Source organism: Postia placenta, assembly GCF_002117355.1.
Source record: "Postia placenta MAD-698-R-SB12 unplaced genomic scaffold POSPLAscaffold_17, whole genome shotgun sequence".
Classification (NCBI taxonomy): Eukaryota; Fungi; Basidiomycota; class Agaricomycetes; order Polyporales; family Adustoporiaceae; genus Rhodonia; species Rhodonia placenta.
Window position 1 is genome coordinate 668,468 of NW_020169848.1, and position 19,983 is coordinate 688,450.

Genomic DNA, 19,983 nt, shown 5'->3' on the forward strand with positions numbered 1-19,983 from the left:
CCACTGGCATGATTGATCTCGCTGATCGACGTCGGTTGCGTCGTCGATCGCCGGAACCCTTACAACGTGCCATATGCTACACAGCAACTTTGCGTTCCTTGCTCAGACTCTGTCGACGCACATGCAAATTCATCCCCGCGCTACACTGTTTTTTGCAGAGTCTGGGCAGCGGCTCCGCATATTACCAAGAGCTTCTCAGGCTGGGCGCGAACTGATTTTAGGAGGCCAGCCACCGCAAGATCCATACGAGATATAGCTTTTTCGAGAAGATTTAGGGGAATCTTCGCGGACTTGATCTAGGCCGCGGCACCATGGCTCTGGCTTCGTGCCTCAGTTTCTCCCTCGCGCACATCGACGTCCACAAGTGTCTCCGCTTGCTGCTGACACGGCTCCGGAGTCTTCCCCACGCGTTTCTGCACGTTTGTCGGCACTGGGCCTGTTGAACTCGTTTCATAAAGTCAAACATATTTGCTCGGCCATATGCAGCGGTCTCGGGTCTTGTGCCGCCGGCATGAGTATAGCAGAAGCCTGCGCTTCGTTCAGGCGGTGTATAACAATTTCAACTGCGCATTAACAGACGGAGCCAGAGCCAGTGGTTCCGACGTTATCTTCTCTAGGCTTACCATGTCCATTTTTGTACGTCACACTCGGAGAGGCTGGTCTTGAATAACCAACTGACACACATGATCTCATACCTTGTCAGCGGAATCAGTGAAGCGAGTGCACCAGGGTCAAATTCAGGTCTTGGGCATTTGCTGTTGACATGTTGAAGTATTGGCATTGACCTCTGCACTTTGTTCAGCCTAAGGACGGATGCATGCGTCTCACGCTGTATCCTTCGACGGGCTGTGCATGACGTCGGGCAGCCGCTCCGCGGCATAGAAGCGCGCTTCAATGACATGGTGTGGCGTCCATGAGAGCCGACTAGCGTTCCGTGAGGCGCGTGTTCGAAATATCAAACCTTGCAATGTAGTGGCCGCCCCTGCCTATCCAAGGCGCCCTTGTAAAGGCATATCTTCTGGTTCTCTGTGGGTGCTTATGACGTCTTTCAGCAACGTGCCCTGAGTAGCTCATCACGCATCCTGGAGATGTAGCCTCGTGGAGGCATGTAGGCATGTGGCGAGGTGTGCAGGTGCTGCGCAGGCAGTGCCTCGGTGTAGAAGAGACAGCATTTCCAACGTTGGACACGGAGAAGCACCAAAATCAAATTCGGCGCGCCCATGCATCGCATTTGGAGATTCTGGACTAGTGAATGCAGCCTTGACGCTCTGCGCTGATGCAAATACGGCATGTGCTTCAGCAGTGGTAAACAAAGGAGGGTTCGTCATCTTCAAAACTTGAACAAACTTATTTTAGTTAAGAGCCAATGGAATACTTGTCTTTCGATGGCGAGAACCGACCGATCCGTTTAAGCTCTGACGATCTACGCATCGAATCCTCTATGGTGCTCGTAGCGGGACCTGCAGCTCCTTGTACATGATCCTTGCTCTACGGACACATATCCTTGAAACCCGTGTCGAGGTCTCGGCCTGAGCTATAGTGAGGCCGACATCGATCGAGAAGATGCCGGCTTCCCAAATAGAAGATCGACCTTCCTTCGATAACAAGACGCTCATCGAATCGCATGCCGCCGTGGCGAACGTGCGTAGGCGTCAGTATACACACTTGAAAGGCTTCAGGTACGAGAAGATGCAGGTACATGGTATCTATACAGAGCTTCCTATAAGTATGCATTGAGTGCTGTCACTTCAACGGCCTTCCCGCGGCGTCGTTTGTCTTGCGATCCCGCACAGTCGAATACAGTACGTTCGCTGACAACGACATAACGGGGCATCATGACTGTCAAGGGCAAGAAGAAGGGCCTCTCCCAGGTGTCGCTCATTTTTGCGTTGGTAATCCTCTGCATTTTCGAAGTGGCATAATTGAGCGGCTCTCCTAGCTGCGGGACCGCACTCTTTTCTGATGGTAGGCAAACGTTGCACTGGCTGCGACAACGTGCTCATAATGAGTTTGTAGGCTATGCTAACGGGGTCATTGGGAATGGTGCGTTCCGACCTGTCTCTTGATTGATGGTTGATTGTGGAACTCCGCGGATAGTGAACACGAGTACGTGCTAGGACTTTGAATGCAGAGCGTAATGATCAGACATTCCCACTAGTCTTGACGCGAATCTACGGAAAGGAAGAGGTGAATAAGCACAACTATAGCCAGACGCTCTCCGGCGTCGCCTTCGCAGGGATGATCGTCGGCATGTTGGTGTTCGGCTACATGTCTGACAGGCTTGGCCGGAAGTTCGGGATGGTCAGTCTCACGTACGAGTAGTTTGTTGGATTGCTCATGCAGGATGGCACGCAGATGCTCGCGACAGGAATAGTCGCGGTATTCTCTGGGCTTTCAGCCGCATCAAGCGGTGCCCATCACAGTGTCGGCGGCATGCTGTCCATGTTGAGCGCTATGCGGTCAGTCGGCTCTCCTCCTGCTGCACAGGTGTGGCCGGAGGTTTCATACATTACTTCACCAAGGTTTGTGGTCGGCATCGGCATTGGGGCAGAGTATCCGTGCGGCTCTGTGGCAGCCTCTGAGCAGTCGGAGGAACCAACAATCTCCAAGATGGCACAGCATCGGTGGTTGGCGTTGTCGACAAGTGGGTGCCCACCGCACATATGAAACACCAGAGATTAACGTTTTCCAGATACGATGATTGACTTCGGGTTTGTTGTCGCTTCATTCGTACCGCTCGTTCTATACTGGATGTATGCACCCAAGTCCTGTCCCCTAAGTACCCGACTGTTGACGCACTCCATACCTCACACAGTTTCGGCGCTGATCACCTACGAGCTGTGTGGCGGCTCTCCTTGGGCCTCGGTGTCGTCCCCGCCGTACTCGTCTTTCTTTGGCGGCTAAACATGGAAGAGCCAACCCGGTACAAGAAAGACTCGATGGCGCGCGCGAAGACACCGTACTGGCTTGTCGTCAGACGGTATTGGAAGGACCTCCTTGCCATCAGCACGACGTGGTTCATCTACGATTTCATCACGTAAGTGTACGCGCTTCGCGTCGCGTCCTGGACAGCTCACCGAGCCGTGTTGCAGGTATCCTGTGCGCGCGCATGCCTTTGACCCAAGACAAGCCATCTGACTGCTCTTTTACCCGCTCTACAGTTCGACATCTACTCGTCCATTGTCGTTGACAAGTACGTCGTGCCGCTCACATCCGTAACGATGGCTTGACATCGGCGTTGCCGAGCGCAGTATCACCGGAAACGCGTCTTCCCTCAGCATCGTCTTCGGCTGGAGCGTGGTCATCAAGTTCGTCGTCGCTGCCTCCATCATGTATAGTGGCTGATATATCCCTCATGCAGCCTGTTCTACATGCCAGGTACGGGTATGCGGTCTCCGGACGTGATGCTTTACAAACCAATCCGTTAGGCACAATCTGTGGGGCCTTCTTGATTGATTATTTAGGCCCAAAATACACCATGGTTGGTCACAGTCGCAACGACGAGGCGAATTCAGCTCATTCAACCTCCCTTCGTCCAGATCCTCGGGCTGCTGTGCCAAGCGACCATAGGCTTTATAATGAGCGGTCTATACGTTCAGTATGTCATTGTGCATCGCTAGTGTACACTTCTGACCCACCTCGCGTATAGGCTGACAGATCACATTGCAGCCTTTGCGGTGCGTCTATGATCTCTGGAGACTCCCAACTTTAGCAGACCTAATTCCCCTCTACAAGGTCCTGTACGGGATATTCTTGAGCTTCGGCGAATTAGGTGCGGCTCGCTATAATCAATACCAGTAGACTCCCTGACCCTCGGCGATGCAGGACCTGGTAATTGCACCGGCATGCTTGCTGTGAAAACGGGCCCTACAGCTATCCGCGGGCAATTCTACGGCATTGCGGCCGCAGTAGGGAAGGTCGGGGCGTTCATCGGCACCTGGGGTAAGTAATACGCCAAGTTTACCGGCAGGCAACCGGCTGACGTGCTTACAGTCTTCCCTATAATCATCGACAGTACGGAGCGTCTCTGTCGGTCCGCTGTTATAGTCTACTGATCGTGTGGCGAAGGGTTTGGGGGAAGCAACACGGTGAGAGGCAACACGGGCCCGTTCTGGATAGGCAGCGGTATGTTGTCAGATCGATTGGACAAACACGACTATTGACTCTGGTGTTAGGCCTCGCGATTCTCAGCGCACTGATCACTCTGTTCTTCATCCGGCCGTTGACACATGACGGCATGGCCGAGGAGGACCGCAAGGTACGTTCACGCGTATGCTTGATTGTATCCCTGGTTCTGCGGTTTATATGACGTCGTGGCAGTTCCGCGAATACCTCGAGAGCAACGGTTACGACACGTCCCAGATGGGCCTTCCCGAGGCAGAGACAGAGACATCATGGTCTGACGGGGGGTCTGACGAGAAGCATGCGGATGGCGTCGACGAGAAGGTCACAGAAGTGTAATGTCTGCTTGTGAACTTTGTTTTGAATGCGAATTATACATCACATCATGTATAGAACAGAAGATACTCGGAGATTGTTTCAAGTCTGAGCAGTACACCGCATGCCGCACTGATAAATCAAGGCGTAGAAATTATGAGGGACTAATCTAGACGATGACCATCATGATGGTAATGAACTATCTAACATATGTACGCCTGTAGTATACTTGAAAGTCGTGACTAGTACCAATTGCGTAGCCTGTCCGATTAGATCGGGGCGTTTTCTGACAATTCTCTCTTTTCCTAGTTCCACCCGTGGATTGCGAAGCGCCCCGCGCAGATCAGCCGAAAGAATCGACTCAAGGCGCTCTACACCCGGAGTAAGAACAGCTCGCGGTCGGACTGAAGGACATCAGGTACGCGCATTCGGCGTGCAGGAGTTCATACGAGTTTTGATTGTACACATATTCCTGTTCCAGGACGCCCGAATGACGAACGCACACAGGACGTAGGATCGAGCGTACGCAACGCGTTCGTGGCTAGTAGAGTCGAACACGATCAACTTCGACTCCCCGCGATACTCAGCGACGGTATATACTGTGAGAACGACGCCGGAAAGACCGCCGGCAGCCAACGTCCTCGATGGACAGGGATCAATGGTGGATAAGGTTACAAACCGATGGGGCTACCTACGGCGCGCGACGCCTACATAAGTCCTATTCCCACACCGGCGCATGACCACGTGACCCGGGCCGGCAGCGACGCTTGCCCGACATACCCAAAAGTCAACATATACCTTCTGGCATTATCGTATTGGATACTTATGCAGTGTGCCTCGAGGCGATGGCGAGGCTTTTGGGGACGATAGGTTGTTTTCACCCATCCGTTTCAATTCCTCACGTCTGCGCCCCATTCCGCTTAGCGCCTGTGGGCGCCGGATCAGGGACTGATTATCATGTCTCTGATTGGCTCGTTACCAGCGCTAAGCTAATGCAGGGCGCGCCTATCGCACTGCACCCGACGTCTATCCGACGCGGTGGTGGGGTGAGGAATCGAAACTAAAGTTTAATAGGTACGAGACCAGATATCGGGCCTGTGCTCTCCCCGTTCCATTTCACTCCTGAAATTGCGTATAATGGATGTCCATTCTAAGGTTTACCTCTAAGATAGGCCTGCGGTGACCGGTCCTCCTACCGTGACATAATCTCTAACGTCAGTACCGCTAGCACTTTCATTCACCACATCTTGCTTTGCACAGGGTCCACCAACTACCTTACCATACACCGAGAAACGGCCCACCACCAGCAGAGGGCTACTTCTACAGCGTATTCAGTATCTAAAATTTCTAATTAATGCTCTGAAGCTAGTCGGCTGACTGCTATTTCCTACTCTTCGTTTATATCCACAATGTTTGCACAGCAAACATGGTAGGCTGCCCCCAGTGTGAGGTTATCCGATGGGTTTAAATATGATCGCTAATTGAGGCTTAGCGACACAGGGAAGCCCCGTCTATTTGACGAATTTGTCATCCGTTTGCAGGCTAGCTTGAGAATGCTCCTGTTCTCACTCCTTGTAAAGCCTCCTTGATCTTGATCTAATTTGCGGACAGGGTCTGGCATGTGAACCTGTCGACTGACTCTACCTCTATGAGTAAAAGCACATTCGCACCGCAGACCGGGTCGAGATGTTGCACCGCCTATCCGACACAGGTGATTTCACATTCTCGGCCATATAACAGAACATAGACCAGAGCCGCTTGAACAGGACATCTGCTGTAAAGCACCTTTTTTGACCGTCAATTTTGTGCTAGCATGACCGTCCCAACGCTCACCACCGGTAACATCCTCCTGTCCTTTGGGGTGGCAGCGCTCGCTGTAGTCTCATGGAAGCTGGTCTCAATCCTCATCAATATCGTTTCGTCGCCTCTACGTAACATCCCGGGGCCTCCCAATTCGAGCTGGGTGTATGGTAACATGAAGGAGATCTTCAAGGAGGAGCATACGGTTATGCACGAGGCTTGGGTCGCAACGTACGGCAATACCATTAAATACAAGGAATGGTTCTCGGTGAGAACGTTCCTGCAGGTTATAATGACGTCTGGATGCTGATAAGCGGCGGTCTTGTTCAGCGCAATAAGTTATGCACCGTCGACACACGTGCACTGAACTATATCCTCAGTCACTCTAACAAGTACCAGAAGTCTTCTGTCGCGCGCTTCATACTGGGCGAGGTCTTGGGCGATGGCCTCTTTGTCGTCGAAGGTTCGCTCGAGCGCGGATAGTATATCATTCTTGCATGCTGACGGCCGATCCCTCAAAGGCGAACAGCACCGTAAACAGGTACGACACTGTCCGCTAATTGTACGGAGGGAGCTGATATCTTTTTACCATCTAACAGAGGAGGATAATGGTGCGTGATTTCGCATATCTCAAACTCAACGGTAACATTGACCAATCAACAGAACCCGGGTTTTGGTCCCGTTCAGATCCGCGAGCTCAACGAAATATTTGTGGAGAAAGCACAGAAGGTACGCACTTGTCTGATGTCCGGTTCTCTGCCCTAAGATACACCTTCATTCTAGTTGTGCCAATTCTGGCGCAACGAGATCTCGAAGAGCGGGGAGCCCGCTCGCATCAATGTTCTAAACGGGCTTAACAAGATGACCCTGGATGTCATTGGACTAGCAGGTCCGTGGTCTTTCTTTCTACCTAATGGGCCGCACAATAATGCTGAGTACGTGTCATCAGGCTTCAATTATGATTTTGATGCGCTGAACATCGATGGGAAGCCAAATGAACTTAACCAAGCGTTCAGCGTCATGTTCAGGTCCCTCGAGAGCTTTTCTATGTTCTCCTTGCTCAAGGCATTCATTCCCGCGCTACGGCTCATCGTACGTTCTTCACATGCTGTCAGAAGTCGTGGCACTCACGTCGGACCACGGTTCTCAAATGCAGCCTGACAGTCGGTCGCAACGCATAGCAAACGCTCGGAAGGTCATGCGACGCATGGGCATGAAGCTCATCACCAAGAAGAAATCAGAGATTCTGCGCCTTGCCGCTGATGGGGAGAAGGAGAAGGGTAACCTGCAGAGCCGCGACGTCCTGACGCTGTTGATCAAGGCAAATATGGCTACCGATCTCCCTGAGAGCCACAGGTTGTCCGACGAGGACGTGTTGGCTCGTGAGCAGATTAAAGCCCTTATTTATACGGACGCACGCTGACCGTTCGATACAGAGGTACCGACGTGAGTACATGTTCCTTGTTTTATATGACGTGCGGGGTACAATTGCTTTATCAGCTTCCTTGTCGCCGGCCATGAGACGTCGAGCAACGCGACGGCTTAGTGTCTCTATGCGCTAACGCAAGCACCCGAGGTACAGCAGAAGCTGCGCGAGGAGCTCTAGAACATCCCGACCGAGAACCCAACCATAGACGAGCTGAACGAGCTTCCTTACCTCGACGCCGTCGTCCGTGAAACCATGCGCGTGCACGCACCCATACCCTCGACGGTCCGGGTCGCAATGACGGACGACGCGATTCCGCTCGACACGCCGTTCGTCGACGTCCACGGCCAGGTGCAGGACAGCATCAGGTATGCTCTGCATGATGCCGTCCGTCAATGCGTGCTGAGGCGTTTTGCGGCAGGGTTAGAAAGGGCGACCCGATCTTCATACCCATCCTCGCCATGAACAGGTCAAAGGCGCTCTGGGGCGAGGACGCCTTCGAATTCAAGTAAGTGCGAGTTCTCTTCCCTGGATCACCGTCTCCGGCGTTGTTTTGATTTGGCATTCAAGGCCTGAGCGCTGGGAGTCCGTTCCAGACGCTGTGCAGCAAATTCCAGGCGTGTGGGCGAATCAATTGAGCTTCCTGGGCGGCCCACGCGCCTGCATCGGCTATCGCTTCTCCGTTACTGAGTGCGTTGCTCCACTCATGTTCCTCCTTCTGGCGCTGCGAGACGAGCTGATTCCGAGACTGTCTTCCCTCATTGCAAAATCGCACACAGGATGAAGGCTCTGATATTTGCGCTCGTGCGATCGTTCGAGTTCGAGCTCGCGGTGCCCCCGGAAGAGGTCATCAAGAAGTCGACTCCGGTACAGCACCCCCTTGTTCGCAGCGAGATGAGCAAGGGTGGCCAGCTGCCGCTATTGATCAAGCCGTACCACCGGATTTGAGCTGTGGTGGATGTACATGGGTTCTATCTGCCACACGTCCGCCCTTTGTTATTCAGTACTGTCGTGGTGTTGCTGCACACATGTCTTTTCTTCCGATGCCAACCCCTACATCCCCAGTCAGCGTCTCAACCGCTGCGACGCACCGTATACGGAATCAGGAATAATGTGGGGATGAGTCCTATGTAATAAGAATATTCAACTATCCATCACATAGCTAGTCGTAGCAGTCCCGAATAGTAGTCGTTCGTTCAAGGTGTTTACATACGTGTCTTCAGAAAGGTTTCTTGCCACTTCGAATACTCAACGCTCAATTTTGTGCTGGTTAGAGGATTCTTTAGATGCGCTTTTTGAAATTTATCACACAATTTATTTGCCTTGTTTCGGCATACGATAGCTAAAGGAGCGCGTGCTAATCAGTAAGGATAGTCGGCCAGTACAAATAGACCTTGATACCGTGGCGGGGTCCAACCTACTTGTACATCTTGTACATTTGACTTCTTGTAGTTCGCAGTCGGCTACAGGTAGTTACATCCAAGATTGACTCTGTAGGACTACCATGTCATTTATTCGTGTCATGACTCTCCGTTCTACCAGGCAGTCTGTTAGTGAGCGAAAGCACCTGTGCTTTGCAGTCGAATAAGAAAATCAAGCAGTTGGGAGTTGGATTCTACTCGTGTAATCAACCTGCGCCGCGGCCGGCTCCGGATATCCATGCCTGACGACCGACGTGACCATTTCCAAATCAAGCACCACACGTCGGGAGCCTGCCCTAAGTCTCTCACGCTACCGCATTCTTAAAGCGCGCGCCCCGCCGGCGCAGTTTTCCTTCGTGCGGCGACACAGCCATATCTTCCCCATGTTGCTCATAGCTGCGCATTGCCACGCGGCCGTTCGAGTGTCAGGCTGTGTCAAGAGGAACCCGGACGTCTCAGTACCTGCTGTCCTCCCGACGCGCTCCCTGGATCTTTTTGGAGGTCCCGGGAAGACATGTCGGGATGACGGGTCGGTGGTTCGTACAATTTGAATACTCTCTTTGAGGAACAATATATATTACTTTTGCCCTGGACGTCTTCAATTGCTCGCTGGTCGGAGGAGTGCCTCGCACCTATGGGATGCTTCTGGGAAATGAAAAATGCATGGTCATTGTCATGAAACGTTAGGCTCCGCTAATATGCATTGGATGTTTGTAAGCTGAGGAATGCGGCAGGTGCGCTGTCTGTTTAGTGAAGTCATATCCCTCTGCTCTCTTTCTATATTGAGAAATTTGTCGAAGCTGTGCATTCCTGGATGGCAATTGAAACCTTTTCCATCGGCTGGTATTGCTGCTAGTTTTCTATTATTTCGTTTTTTATCCAGTTTTATATCCGCTTTGCTGCTAATTGATTTGGCAGGCGCATGGTAATTTGCATATTCTGTAGACCATCGGGTCGAAGCACTCTTTCACGCTAGTTGCCTTCAACAGCCTGTGGAGGGTGTACCGAAATGGTAGAGGTGACAAGCAAGCCAGTGCTGTTGCGCACAAGGATCCACCTTATGTCTCTTGGCCTCACAGAGGTTGCACAAATGATGTTGTAAGCATTCAGCTCGGACCACAATAGTCAGAATCGGCACTTGTTTTGGGACCACGCTTTGTATGCCCGACACATACATCAACGCACCAGCTCGTACAAATACAAACACGAAAGAGAATAAGTTATACGCGTACAACAACCGAGCGGGAATAACCTAAATGACACGAAGAAGACAAGGAACTGCTGAGAGAAGAGCAGTGGCGATACGTCGGCCGCCGCGCGGCCATTGCAAAGATGATCGGCGGCGTTTTGGCGTGCGGCGATACACGCCCCTCTCTGCAAGCAGGGAGACGGTGGATGATGAGGTGTAGATACGAGAGGATATGTGCGGGGATAGCTGGCGTGCTGGCAAAGGATGGCGGAGACCACGAGCGACAATTGCGTGATGAGGGTGGGGGTGGGGTGGGGATGTAGCGAAAGAAGGCGGAGGAAGTCCAAAATGTGTATGCGCAGCAAGATTGAGGACACGAACAGAGAGCAGTGCTTATGCCCGCGCGTCCCTCGTATGTTATGGCGGGTTGAGTCATTAGGCAGGATGATTAAGGTGGTCGCAGCACATCCATGATGGAGAGCTTTTGGTACAGAAGTGGATGTGACAAGACCATGGGGACCCGAGGACAAGAAGCCAAGCGCACGAGAATACGGCGCAGCGCATCAAGTCATCGAAGTTGCGCGGTATCCATGAGACGCCGCCGATGACTTCATCAAACTCCAAGCTTAATTGAAGCCATCGAAGTGCCCCTTGAGGATGCGCTCGCCCATTGGAGAGGGCGCACGGGGCGGGCGCGGCGTGCCAGCCGCCATGGTGTTCGAGCGACGCGGCTTGCGCGGCGTCAGCGCGGGTGGAGGCGTGCCGCTGCGATGCCCCTGTGCGGGTGCAGGCTTGAATGCGGATATTTGCGGCTAACAAAAGGGGTAAGATAGATCAGGGTCTGGGGTACGAGAAAGGAGGATGTCGTGTTGTTGCCGTGAGGTGGAACCGCAAGGTCACAGCACCCTGATGTCGGCACCTCACGGCAACACAGCGAAGACGGGGCACTTACCCTGCCTAGCGCGCCGCCCAGTGAAAGGCGGCGGAGGACACCTGCAGCTCGGTCCTGCTGGTCGTTGTGCGATGTCACTGGCGGAGGGGGTGGTGGCTGCACGAAGCGGTCGGTGCCGGTCCATGCGGTGCTCGCGCGCCGGCCGTGCGTGTGCGCACCCGCGGGCTGCGCCTCGGAGGACTCGTCATCTGTCAGCGGCAGCAACCGATCGCACCATGCACGTCAGATCATTGCACAATGCAACGGGATTGACGTGAGCGTTACCTTCGACGACAGGGGGGCCGAAGTTCCGCCGCAGGGGGAAGGTGCTCGCGGGCGACTTGGTGGCCGTCGTGGGGGATGACTGGCCGAAGAAGTAGGAAAAGATGGGCGAGGTGGGCGACGATGGCGAGATCCGAGGGGGAACGCCTGTGGCAGACGCGGGGAAGGGCGTGGACGCGGTGTAGGGCGTCGTCGGGGAGGCCGAGTCTTCAGAGGAGTCGGAGACCGAGTCTGAGCGGCGGCGGCCATGGTGCCCCTCGAACGAGATGGGCTTGGTAGGACCCGTGCTGTTGCTGCCGACTGGGGCCATGACGATGATATGATACTGAGAGCAGGGCAAGTGCGCGCGCAGAGGGAGATCAGATGGCAATAGGGGAAAAGGAGGGGCGCAGAGACAGGGCTTATGAAGGGGACGGAACAGGCTCCGATCAAATGGTGCAGACGAGGTTCGATCTCCAAGACGCCGTAGTGCTTACTCCGCTCCCTCCACCAGTGGAGCTTCAGATTCCCTCTCAGCCTGCGGGTTCTCCTATCTTTCGCACTGTTCTACTTATCCCGACGTCTGGACCGCCGCAGCCGCCGCCTCTCGCATCCGCCGCACCCGCTGGCCTTTGCAACAGAACATTCGTACGTACTTACACCATGGCGACAGGACGCATCCACCAGACCCGTCTGCTCCCCATCGCACTGGCCTCGCGACCGCGAACGCAAGAATAGCCTGGGACAGCCCAGAGGAGGACGGGAACTTGGGCTGCCAGGCCACGTGCTCTACCCCGCATTCCCATCTTTGCTTCCTCCTGCGCCGCCGAGATGCCATGCCTTCCGCGGGTCACAGGGCCAGGGCACGCCCGCGCATCGACGCCCCGCACAGGTAACCCGGCTCCTGCTGATCGGTAGCTGCTGCCCTCGTTCACGCGCGCGTCCCAGGTCTCTGGGCTGCAATAGCTTTCAGCCAGAGACGAATGCGCTTCCACACGCTGTAGGCAGGCGACGATCCATCCGACCGCCCCAGGCGGCCTGCCTATCTCCACCCGGGGGCACTTTGTTCTGCATATCCTGCGCTTCTGCGTCTTCGGGGGCAAATGCCTGGCGCGCACGAAGAGCAGTAGGGCGCCCCAGGAGATTTGCGAACCGTGGGCGCATGCCGGGAGAACGCGTTGCAATCCAAGCCGTCCACATCGCCCGACTCTGTCCTGGACAGATCTAGACATTTTAGGCGTTCCAGATGTCCATCCCGTCGGGCAGAATGACATCAGGTGTGCGCACATCATCATAGGCCCGGGTGCATACGGGGTACGGGGGAGAGCTATGCTCGAGTCCATCGTCCGTGTCGCGACCGATCACTAGCACTATGCATGTCTTCTCCGGCGGATCTTAGCCACCGCTCGTTAGAGCAAAGACCCTTAACCATTACGTGACACCCCAGTGATCGGGGAGTATGCCTCAGATGTCGTTGCCTCACGAGATCGGATCCCTGAGCGAGCGCACTGTTCACGGACGGCTGCGGTCAGCGTGCGACGGATCTGAATACCGTAATAGTGGTCTTCTTCGGGTCGCAATCATGGTCACGACGAAAGGTCCTCGTACGACCCTCGAGAGCGCTCCGTTGCATACCCCCATTCAATCGCCTGCGGATGCGCCACCGTCGCTTCCAACCGCCCCAATCCCGCGCCGAATTTCATTGAGAGCGCGATGGATCCCGGGGGTTTGCACCGATGCTGAGGGCCATGCTGACAATTTCGTACCCGTAAAGGCCAAAAGTTAATGCACAAGAATACACGGTACATCGTGTCACTATTAGGGGCCCCCAGTCGATCGGACGAAATCGACTCCCACCGATCCATGTCCACTCCGTGTTGCCCGCGTGCGGCGTACCAGCGGTACTCACCGGGGACGCTGGGATGAGTAACCGCGTCCCTTGCCCGTCCGACTTTCTCGGGTGCCTGTACCCGCATCGCACGTGTCTCGCGCCCGCGTCTCAAATGCGGCAGCTGATCAACCGGCTCATGCGTCAGTTGATCAGGAGGCTGAGCCTCTGGCATGGGTTAGCGAGACGTGAGGTCTGAATTGAATGGGACTTTTCAGCTTGGGGCACGGCCGGTTGAGCAGGTGCTCGACGTACAACAGCGAGGGGGGCTCTCGGCGGAGGCATGGGGCGCTGGCTGCGATTGCGGTACCAGGCTGCCGGATTGGTCGCTGAGAAGGTTGTAAGCTTAATTGCGTCGAATCCACTGCGGAGTGGAGCGACGACAGAAGTCGTAGATACCGCGGTCCAAACATCCAACGCCGAGAATAGAACTGGCAGCGCGTGAAAGCACGTCGACATGCATTACCTCGTTCTACTAAGTGCTAAGATGAGAATTCAGACCCTGGAGCTGGAGTGTGAGTGCTCTTCTCGCACTCGATGACGAGAGAGATGCTCAAGACAAGGCAACGATTGAGACGTGAACGGGGGCATGCATGTTTATGACGCGACTCGAGGCCCCGATCTATGTCGAGGAGGGACAACACAGACTTCCCCCAACGGTCCCGATTCAGACACACGATGTCGAGATGGAGGATGCTCGGGCACGTCGGCGGCTGAACGTTGTGAACGTTGAAGGGCGTTCATGCGGACGTTCATCGTGACGGCAGTCCTATCATAGACGCGCTGTCATCAGCTTGGTGCCCGCCTTTCTATCTAAGACCTAGTGGCAGTGAGGAGGACAAGATGAGGGCGCGCGTCATGCATGGTTGGGAGGCGATAACGTTGATCAGCTTGGGCGCACTCGAGTTCGGGCAGTACACTCAACAATATAGGACTTCCACCCTCTACCTCAACATGCGAGAGCTGCCTGCTCTAAACGATCCTCTCAATCGGATATATGTCATGTTGCACCGGCTCGATGATCTTCAAGATGCGCTTCGATACGGCGTGTCTACTCGTGTGATACTGTGATACAGGAGCATCGAGCTTCTGTTGAGCGTTCGTGGAACAGAAGATGCTGCTCTGTGCTCAGTTCGGAGGGCAATTGTCGATATGGGCTCATTGATATACATGCTAATCGATTAGCGGACTTAACGAAAAGGGGAGGAGGGGGATTTCATACCAGCTTCAGTAACCTAAGGCATGGGACATACTTGCGACGTAATGTCCTGCTACATGGAAGAAGCAGCACCCGATCGCGAGCGACCGATTCTGCATTAACCTCCCAATGAGGAAATTCCACTTTCGGCTGCCGGTACCGGTACCTGTGGCAGGGCCATGTCCGTATATGGTCAGCAGCGCGGACTGCGAAAAGGCGCCGGTCAGCCTGCCCAATCAGGTATTTTCTGACATTTCACTCTTTCCCCAGGTTTATGAGTAGGCTACGAGGAACCCCGATCAGCTCAAGATATCGACTTACTTCTACGACGCCTGTGGCACAAGTCTTTATCGTTACCCACTAGCGCGTCCTTCTCGTCTCATTCATACACCGAGGCATGATCCGCCAGCGGCAAACTGCTACTTCCACACCAGCGGCGTCATGATCGCTATTTGAAGCTTTCTCGCCCTCATTCTCCCGTCTAGCCTGTTGCATCAGGGCCATGTATGTATAATTAATCAATGGAGCCGCATTCTATCCTACGCTTTGAAAGTACATTTTCGTGGGTTCTGGTGAGTGGGTCATCCGTAATATCATGAGCACACAGTCACATAAAAATCTAAGGTGCTGCCACAGGTTAGGGCCGCCGACGGTAGCAGCCTCAAGGTGGGTCCCTATCGCTTTCGATCGTTCTCGAGGCGACCACACTGAGCACGCAATTCAATCTTCCTGCCAGTATACAATGGATGACTGATGCACAGATGTCGCTGAAGGATCTGCTGACCAAAATGCTGCGCTATACGCCCTGTCCAGCAAATTATACTCAATTACGTGGCTGCATTAGCGACTAACTAATCGTGCGTCGTCGCCTCAACTGATGGCAGTGGCAGCATTTAAAACCATACTAACGAGCACACGGTCAGTGTGCATGCGCCAAGATATATCAGCGCTTCAGCACCAAGAAAAGTGAGACATAGATCGGGTTAGAGTTCTGCTGACAAGAGGATCCGTGGCACTAACTCGTGGCTGACAGATGGGTAGCTGAGACGTACCAGCGCCATATTCCCCGCTCTAACTTTATCACCTTATCATTACAACATATGACGCGTCGTCGTGGCTTTGTCACAGCAAGGATTCGCCTTCGTGAATCTTTATGCCCTAAGTATATAACTGCAGGGAAAGCACGGCCTATCACCACAATACATCTATTATGCCTTCCCTCGCCGCATCCCGAACCGCGAATGCTTCCTATGCGTTCCCAGCCGCACCAGTCGCCATCTTCGTTGGGGGGACGTCAGGAATTGGACAAGCTGTCGCACAAGCACTAGCCCGCTACACGAATGGACAACTCCACCTCATCATTATAGGGCGAAACCGCGCCGCGGCGGAGTCCATATTCGCGACGCTCCCCAAACCTGCCACGCCTGCCGCACGCTACGAATTCATCGAATGCGACGCAACGCTGATGAGGAACGTCGCCGCGACGACGTCCGAGCTGCTTGCACGCCTCCCCAAGGTTAACTATCTTGTATTGTCGTCAGGCTACTTGGGGCTCCGTTCTCCAGGACGGGACGAGACTCTGGAGGGGATCGACAAGAAGCTGGCGCTCAATTATTACGCGCGATGGAAATTTACACATGACCTGCTCCCGTTATTGAAGGCTGCGAAGGACACGGGAGAGGACGCACGCGTTATGTCCGTCCTCGCGCCGGGGAACGGCAGAACGCTCGACCTCGAGGACCTCGGGCTCAAGAAAGGCTATTCCTTCCTTAGTTCGTTTCGCGCTGCGCCGACCTACAATGACCTTATGGTCGAGGTGATTATACTTGTGTTCTCTCTCTCTTGCACAACTTGCTCACCTGTGAGTCCTGCAGTCATTTGCAGAGAAGGAACCCGGACCATCTTTCATTCACATCTACCCCGGCGCTGTGCGCACGCCGCTCCTCAGTACCGTCTTTACGGTGTTGATGTACCCCTTCACGTGCTCGCCGGAAGACTGCGCCGAGCGCATGCTCTATGCACTGGTTCACGCGGACGCGGGTGCGCAGCGGCGGGACGCCAATGGGGACGACATGGGACGAAAGGACTATTACGGCTCGGACGAGGCGAGGGTGCGGCTTTGGACACACACGGTGGACGAGGTACAGCATGCGTTGGACGTCAAGCACTGAAGACTGTGTCACAGCATGAGATCTCATTTGTGCGGTACGTTGTCCGATTTTTCAGCAATCTGGACACTTGAATGACCCGCTCTTTCGTAGAATCCGACATCGGTGGATGATAGAACCCTCTAGTAGCCACAAAATCACAGCTTCTCTTATGAGAGCACGTTTCAGGTTGGACCTTGTATAATATATGACACTCCGGTTTAATGTGTAGTAATCTATACGCAGAGATCCGAGGAACTCTTCAGCTCTCATCCGTAAATTCATTTACACGACTCAAGCTGGATCTCTGTCATTTCGTGCGCCACAGTGTGCAAAAGATATTCAACCTCGGCTGATAAACATTTGGAAACAAATAGCGTTTGAAGTTAGTCATTGTGTACACGAGTGTTAGCCTAGATTGCAGAAAAGTAGGGAATTTAAAAGCAGCTACGACGTGCAAAACGGACGATGGCGATGGAGCTATACTGAAGCGAGCAGCCCCACACTACAGTGTACTACCTCCCTGTATCATTCCACCGAGTGGAATCTCACGGAATCTCAACATCATGCATATACGTAACAAAGTTCCGGACAGTAAACGGGATAGCAAGCGAACTCAAGCAAGCGCTAGATAGTAAGAGTAGTGTACTTAGTATAGTCACTAATCGAGACCAAAAGGAGGTGAGGAGACCAAGAACGTCAGCTTCTGCCTAGTAATCCTGAAACGCATCTTCCAACTTAATGCAAACACGTCACTCTCCTAATACTCATCCGGAATCTCCAATACTTCGTCTGGGATCGACGCAATGCTCATGGGGCGCGAGGGCTTTGTTTCCAGCATGTTCACGAGATCCGCGAGGTCGGTCCCACCGCTTCCTATGGGCGTCGGGGTCGTTGCTCCATTCGCATACGCTTCCTCAGCGTGTGGCTCGTCGTGAGAAGCCTCCACATCAGGTTCGTGCTCGCTTTGGGACAGGTTCGCCTCAGGTTCATGCTCGTCTTGTGCGATCAGCTCTTCGTGTGTCTCTACGGGCGCGTCCTCATGGAGTTCCGCCGCTGCAAGCGATCCGGCGTGGTCCTCCTCAAGCGTTACCCCAGCATTGGATTCTGCCTTGTCCTCGTCCACAGTGACTGTCTCTTCCACCTCCGCCGGAAGCTGCGTAACCTCGGCGTCCAGGTCCTCCTGCTTCATGTGCAGTATTGCCTCTGCTACTTCGGCGGCGGCGTCATGCACCCCTTCCTCCGGCGTCGAATCAGTCGAAACCGCCTCGGGCTCGTCGATTAGCGTGCCCTCCGAGCTCTCATGTCCATGCTCTGTATCAACAGTATGCTCGACGGGGCTTGCCAGCTCTTCCGGCTCCTCTGCGTGTTCGAGATGCTCCACGACCTCATGCTGCTCCTCACTTGGAGTTTCTGGGGCAGGATCTGGCTTAGAAATAGCAGCGGCAGTGACATGTCGGGTCGTAGTGGTCCGCGCCTTCGCACCTGTCGAGGACGTAGCGCCCCTCGCTCTGGTGGCAGTCCCCCTTGTAGCTGTAGATCCTCTGGCGGGCGCTGTTCCTCGCGAAGACGCCGTACCTCTTGTGGTCGTTATCCCTCGGGTGGTTGTACCTCGTGCCCCTACCCGCGGACCCGGTCCACCCCTAGTTGGAGGCGGGCTCACTGACTTGCTCAGACTGGCCGCTGTCGGCTTGCTCAACCGCTCTGAGACGCCCGGCCCTGTAGTCGGCTTGCGCACAGGCGTGGGAGGCGGAGACGACGCGTTGCGCGCCTTGGCAAGCGAGGCTGCGGTCGGTGCAAACAGTCCCGAGGCCGGTGTTTTTGGACGCGTCGTGTGTGCAGGTGTCGTTACTGAAGAAGGCGTCTTCGGACGGGTAACAGGCGTCTTTGCGCGGGCGGGCGCGTGCGACGCGCGTGACGAGGGGCGTGGGCGAACGGGACTGGAAACCGAGGCGGCAGAAGACTTAGCGGCGGCAGAAGGCCTGGCGGGGGTCGAGGCGGAGGCGGACGGCGCCGCATGAAATGAGGTGGGTGGAGACTTGGCGGGGGTGCGGCCAGGTGTGCGTGTCGTGGTTATGCTGGGCCGACTAGGTGTAGACTTTGAAGGCGTGCTGGGCGTACGCGTCGGCGCGGTCACAGATCCAACGCTTGACTGCCGCGCTGGCGTTGGTTTGGGCACCGGCACGGCAGTCTCTGGTGAAGATGGCACTGGATCTGGCGCTGGCGCTGGCACTGGCGGCACTGGCGGAACATCCTTGACTGGAGTCGCGTTCTCAGCGGGCGCAGCCTTGGGGAGAAGGTCACTATCCCGAACAATGCTTGTCTCTATCGTGGTGGACGCAGTTCCGATGACAGTCTTGGGTCGTGGCGGCCATTCACGCTTCTCCTTCAGCTCCTCTTTAGCTGCATCGCCTGTGTAGTTTGACTGGGCACTGCCTGTGCGCGACGGCGAGCTTGGTACAACCGACTGCCGCTTCGTCTGCTGCTCGAAGCGTCCGATGAGGTTGGCAACGCTCTGCCGTGGTCTCTCGTCGGGCAGCGGCCTGGCGAGAAGGCGGAGCTGGCTGATCAGTGCTCGATGGCAGGGAATCAGATGCGGGTCGCGCTCACATGGATATCACAGTGGGTATGCTATGAGTGCACAAGATGCGCTATATCCAAGAGCAGGCGGCCCTCGCCAGCGAGAGCAGGTATGAGCGAACTTCTGAATTGCGACAGTGATGATGAGAGCGATGATCAAGCCAAAATGCCTTCAACTTGCTTCCAATCGTTGCATGCCCGATACTTACCGATTGTGAGCGGAGATCTAAATGAATAGATCGGGAATTGCGGAGGATGAAATGCAGTCTGTTGTAACTTCGAATATTTATATGTACATATTCATGTGTTTTTGAGCTCCGCCGTAGTAGTCACCTTGACTATGTACCAACACGACAGCATTTGTTCGAATCGCACCCCTTTCTTCAATTTCCCAGATGTCATTATTCACAATCACATCTCCGGTGCGTCGACCATACTGCCTACACATGTGGGGGCTGCAGCTATCGAGGCTGCTTGAAGTTGTTCGAGGCCCGAGATAACTACCGTGACATCATTTACACACTGAGCAGGAGATTTGTCCACCTCACCCACCGCACAGTTTTCTCCGGATAGCGCGCATAGAACGCCGAAACTGCCTCAGTATGCGACTCTGGATCCGCTCAGGACCAGTAATGCCATTAGTCTCGTTGGCTGCATCTCACGTATTGCGAGGTGGCTGGTTCCCCCGAAAAAGCCTGCTAGTGG

General features: G+C 54.5%; 5 protein-coding genes across 5 annotated transcripts; 3 read left to right on the forward strand and 2 right to left on the reverse strand.

Moving 5' to 3' along the window:
• Nucleotides 1-1,835: 1,835 nt before the first annotated feature.
• Nucleotides 1,836-4,573, forward strand: POSPLADRAFT_1049944 (hypothetical protein; the record flags this gene model as incomplete). Its single annotated transcript, XM_024479882.1, has 22 exons — nucleotides 1,836-1,888; nucleotides 1,940-1,965; nucleotides 2,017-2,043; nucleotides 2,098-2,106; nucleotides 2,159-2,301; nucleotides 2,356-2,459; nucleotides 2,523-2,644; nucleotides 2,693-2,753; nucleotides 2,816-3,037; nucleotides 3,131-3,193; nucleotides 3,252-3,308; nucleotides 3,362-3,378; nucleotides 3,429-3,481; nucleotides 3,540-3,598; nucleotides 3,650-3,677; nucleotides 3,736-3,772; nucleotides 3,826-3,942; nucleotides 3,994-4,014; nucleotides 4,069-4,125; nucleotides 4,176-4,258; nucleotides 4,321-4,366; nucleotides 4,551-4,573. The coding sequence occupies 22 exons, from the start codon at nucleotides 1,836-1,838 to the stop codon at nucleotides 4,571-4,573; spliced, it is 1,428 nt and encodes a 475-aa protein (XP_024334526.1).
• Nucleotides 4,574-6,250: 1,677 nt separating this feature from the next.
• Nucleotides 6,251-8,611, forward strand: POSPLADRAFT_1049936 (hypothetical protein; the record flags this gene model as incomplete). Its single annotated transcript, XM_024479879.1, has 11 exons — nucleotides 6,251-6,505; nucleotides 6,568-6,700; nucleotides 6,759-6,778; nucleotides 7,021-7,126; nucleotides 7,187-7,329; nucleotides 7,394-7,619; nucleotides 7,738-7,784; nucleotides 7,844-8,031; nucleotides 8,085-8,171; nucleotides 8,234-8,353; nucleotides 8,443-8,611. 11 exons carry the CDS (start codon nucleotides 6,251-6,253, stop codon nucleotides 8,609-8,611), a joined length of 1,494 nt encoding a protein of 497 aa, XP_024334527.1.
• Nucleotides 8,612-10,899: 2,288 nt separating this feature from the next.
• On the reverse strand, nucleotides 10,900-11,796 carry POSPLADRAFT_1049937 (hypothetical protein; the record flags this gene model as incomplete). The annotated part of the gene is made up of 3 exons (XM_024479880.1): nucleotides 10,900-11,085; nucleotides 11,226-11,413; nucleotides 11,490-11,796. The coding sequence occupies 3 exons, from the start codon at nucleotides 11,794-11,796 to the stop codon at nucleotides 10,900-10,902; spliced, it is 681 nt and encodes a 226-aa protein (XP_024334528.1).
• A 3,965-nt stretch (nucleotides 11,797-15,761) lies between these two features.
• On the forward strand, nucleotides 15,762-16,722 carry POSPLADRAFT_1156293 (hypothetical protein; the record flags this gene model as incomplete). The annotated part of the gene is made up of 2 exons (XM_024487058.1): nucleotides 15,762-16,367; nucleotides 16,426-16,722. 2 exons carry the CDS (start codon nucleotides 15,762-15,764, stop codon nucleotides 16,720-16,722), a joined length of 903 nt encoding a protein of 300 aa, XP_024334529.1.
• A 333-nt stretch (nucleotides 16,723-17,055) lies between these two features.
• On the reverse strand, nucleotides 17,056-19,726 carry POSPLADRAFT_1067779 (hypothetical protein; the record flags this gene model as incomplete). Its single annotated transcript, XM_024482225.1, has 4 exons — nucleotides 17,056-18,123; nucleotides 18,277-19,241; nucleotides 19,488-19,504; nucleotides 19,625-19,726. 4 exons carry the CDS (start codon nucleotides 19,724-19,726, stop codon nucleotides 17,459-17,461), a joined length of 1,749 nt encoding a protein of 582 aa, XP_024334530.1. The 3' UTR covers nucleotides 17,056-17,458.
• Between the last annotated feature and the right edge of the window lie 257 nt (nucleotides 19,727-19,983).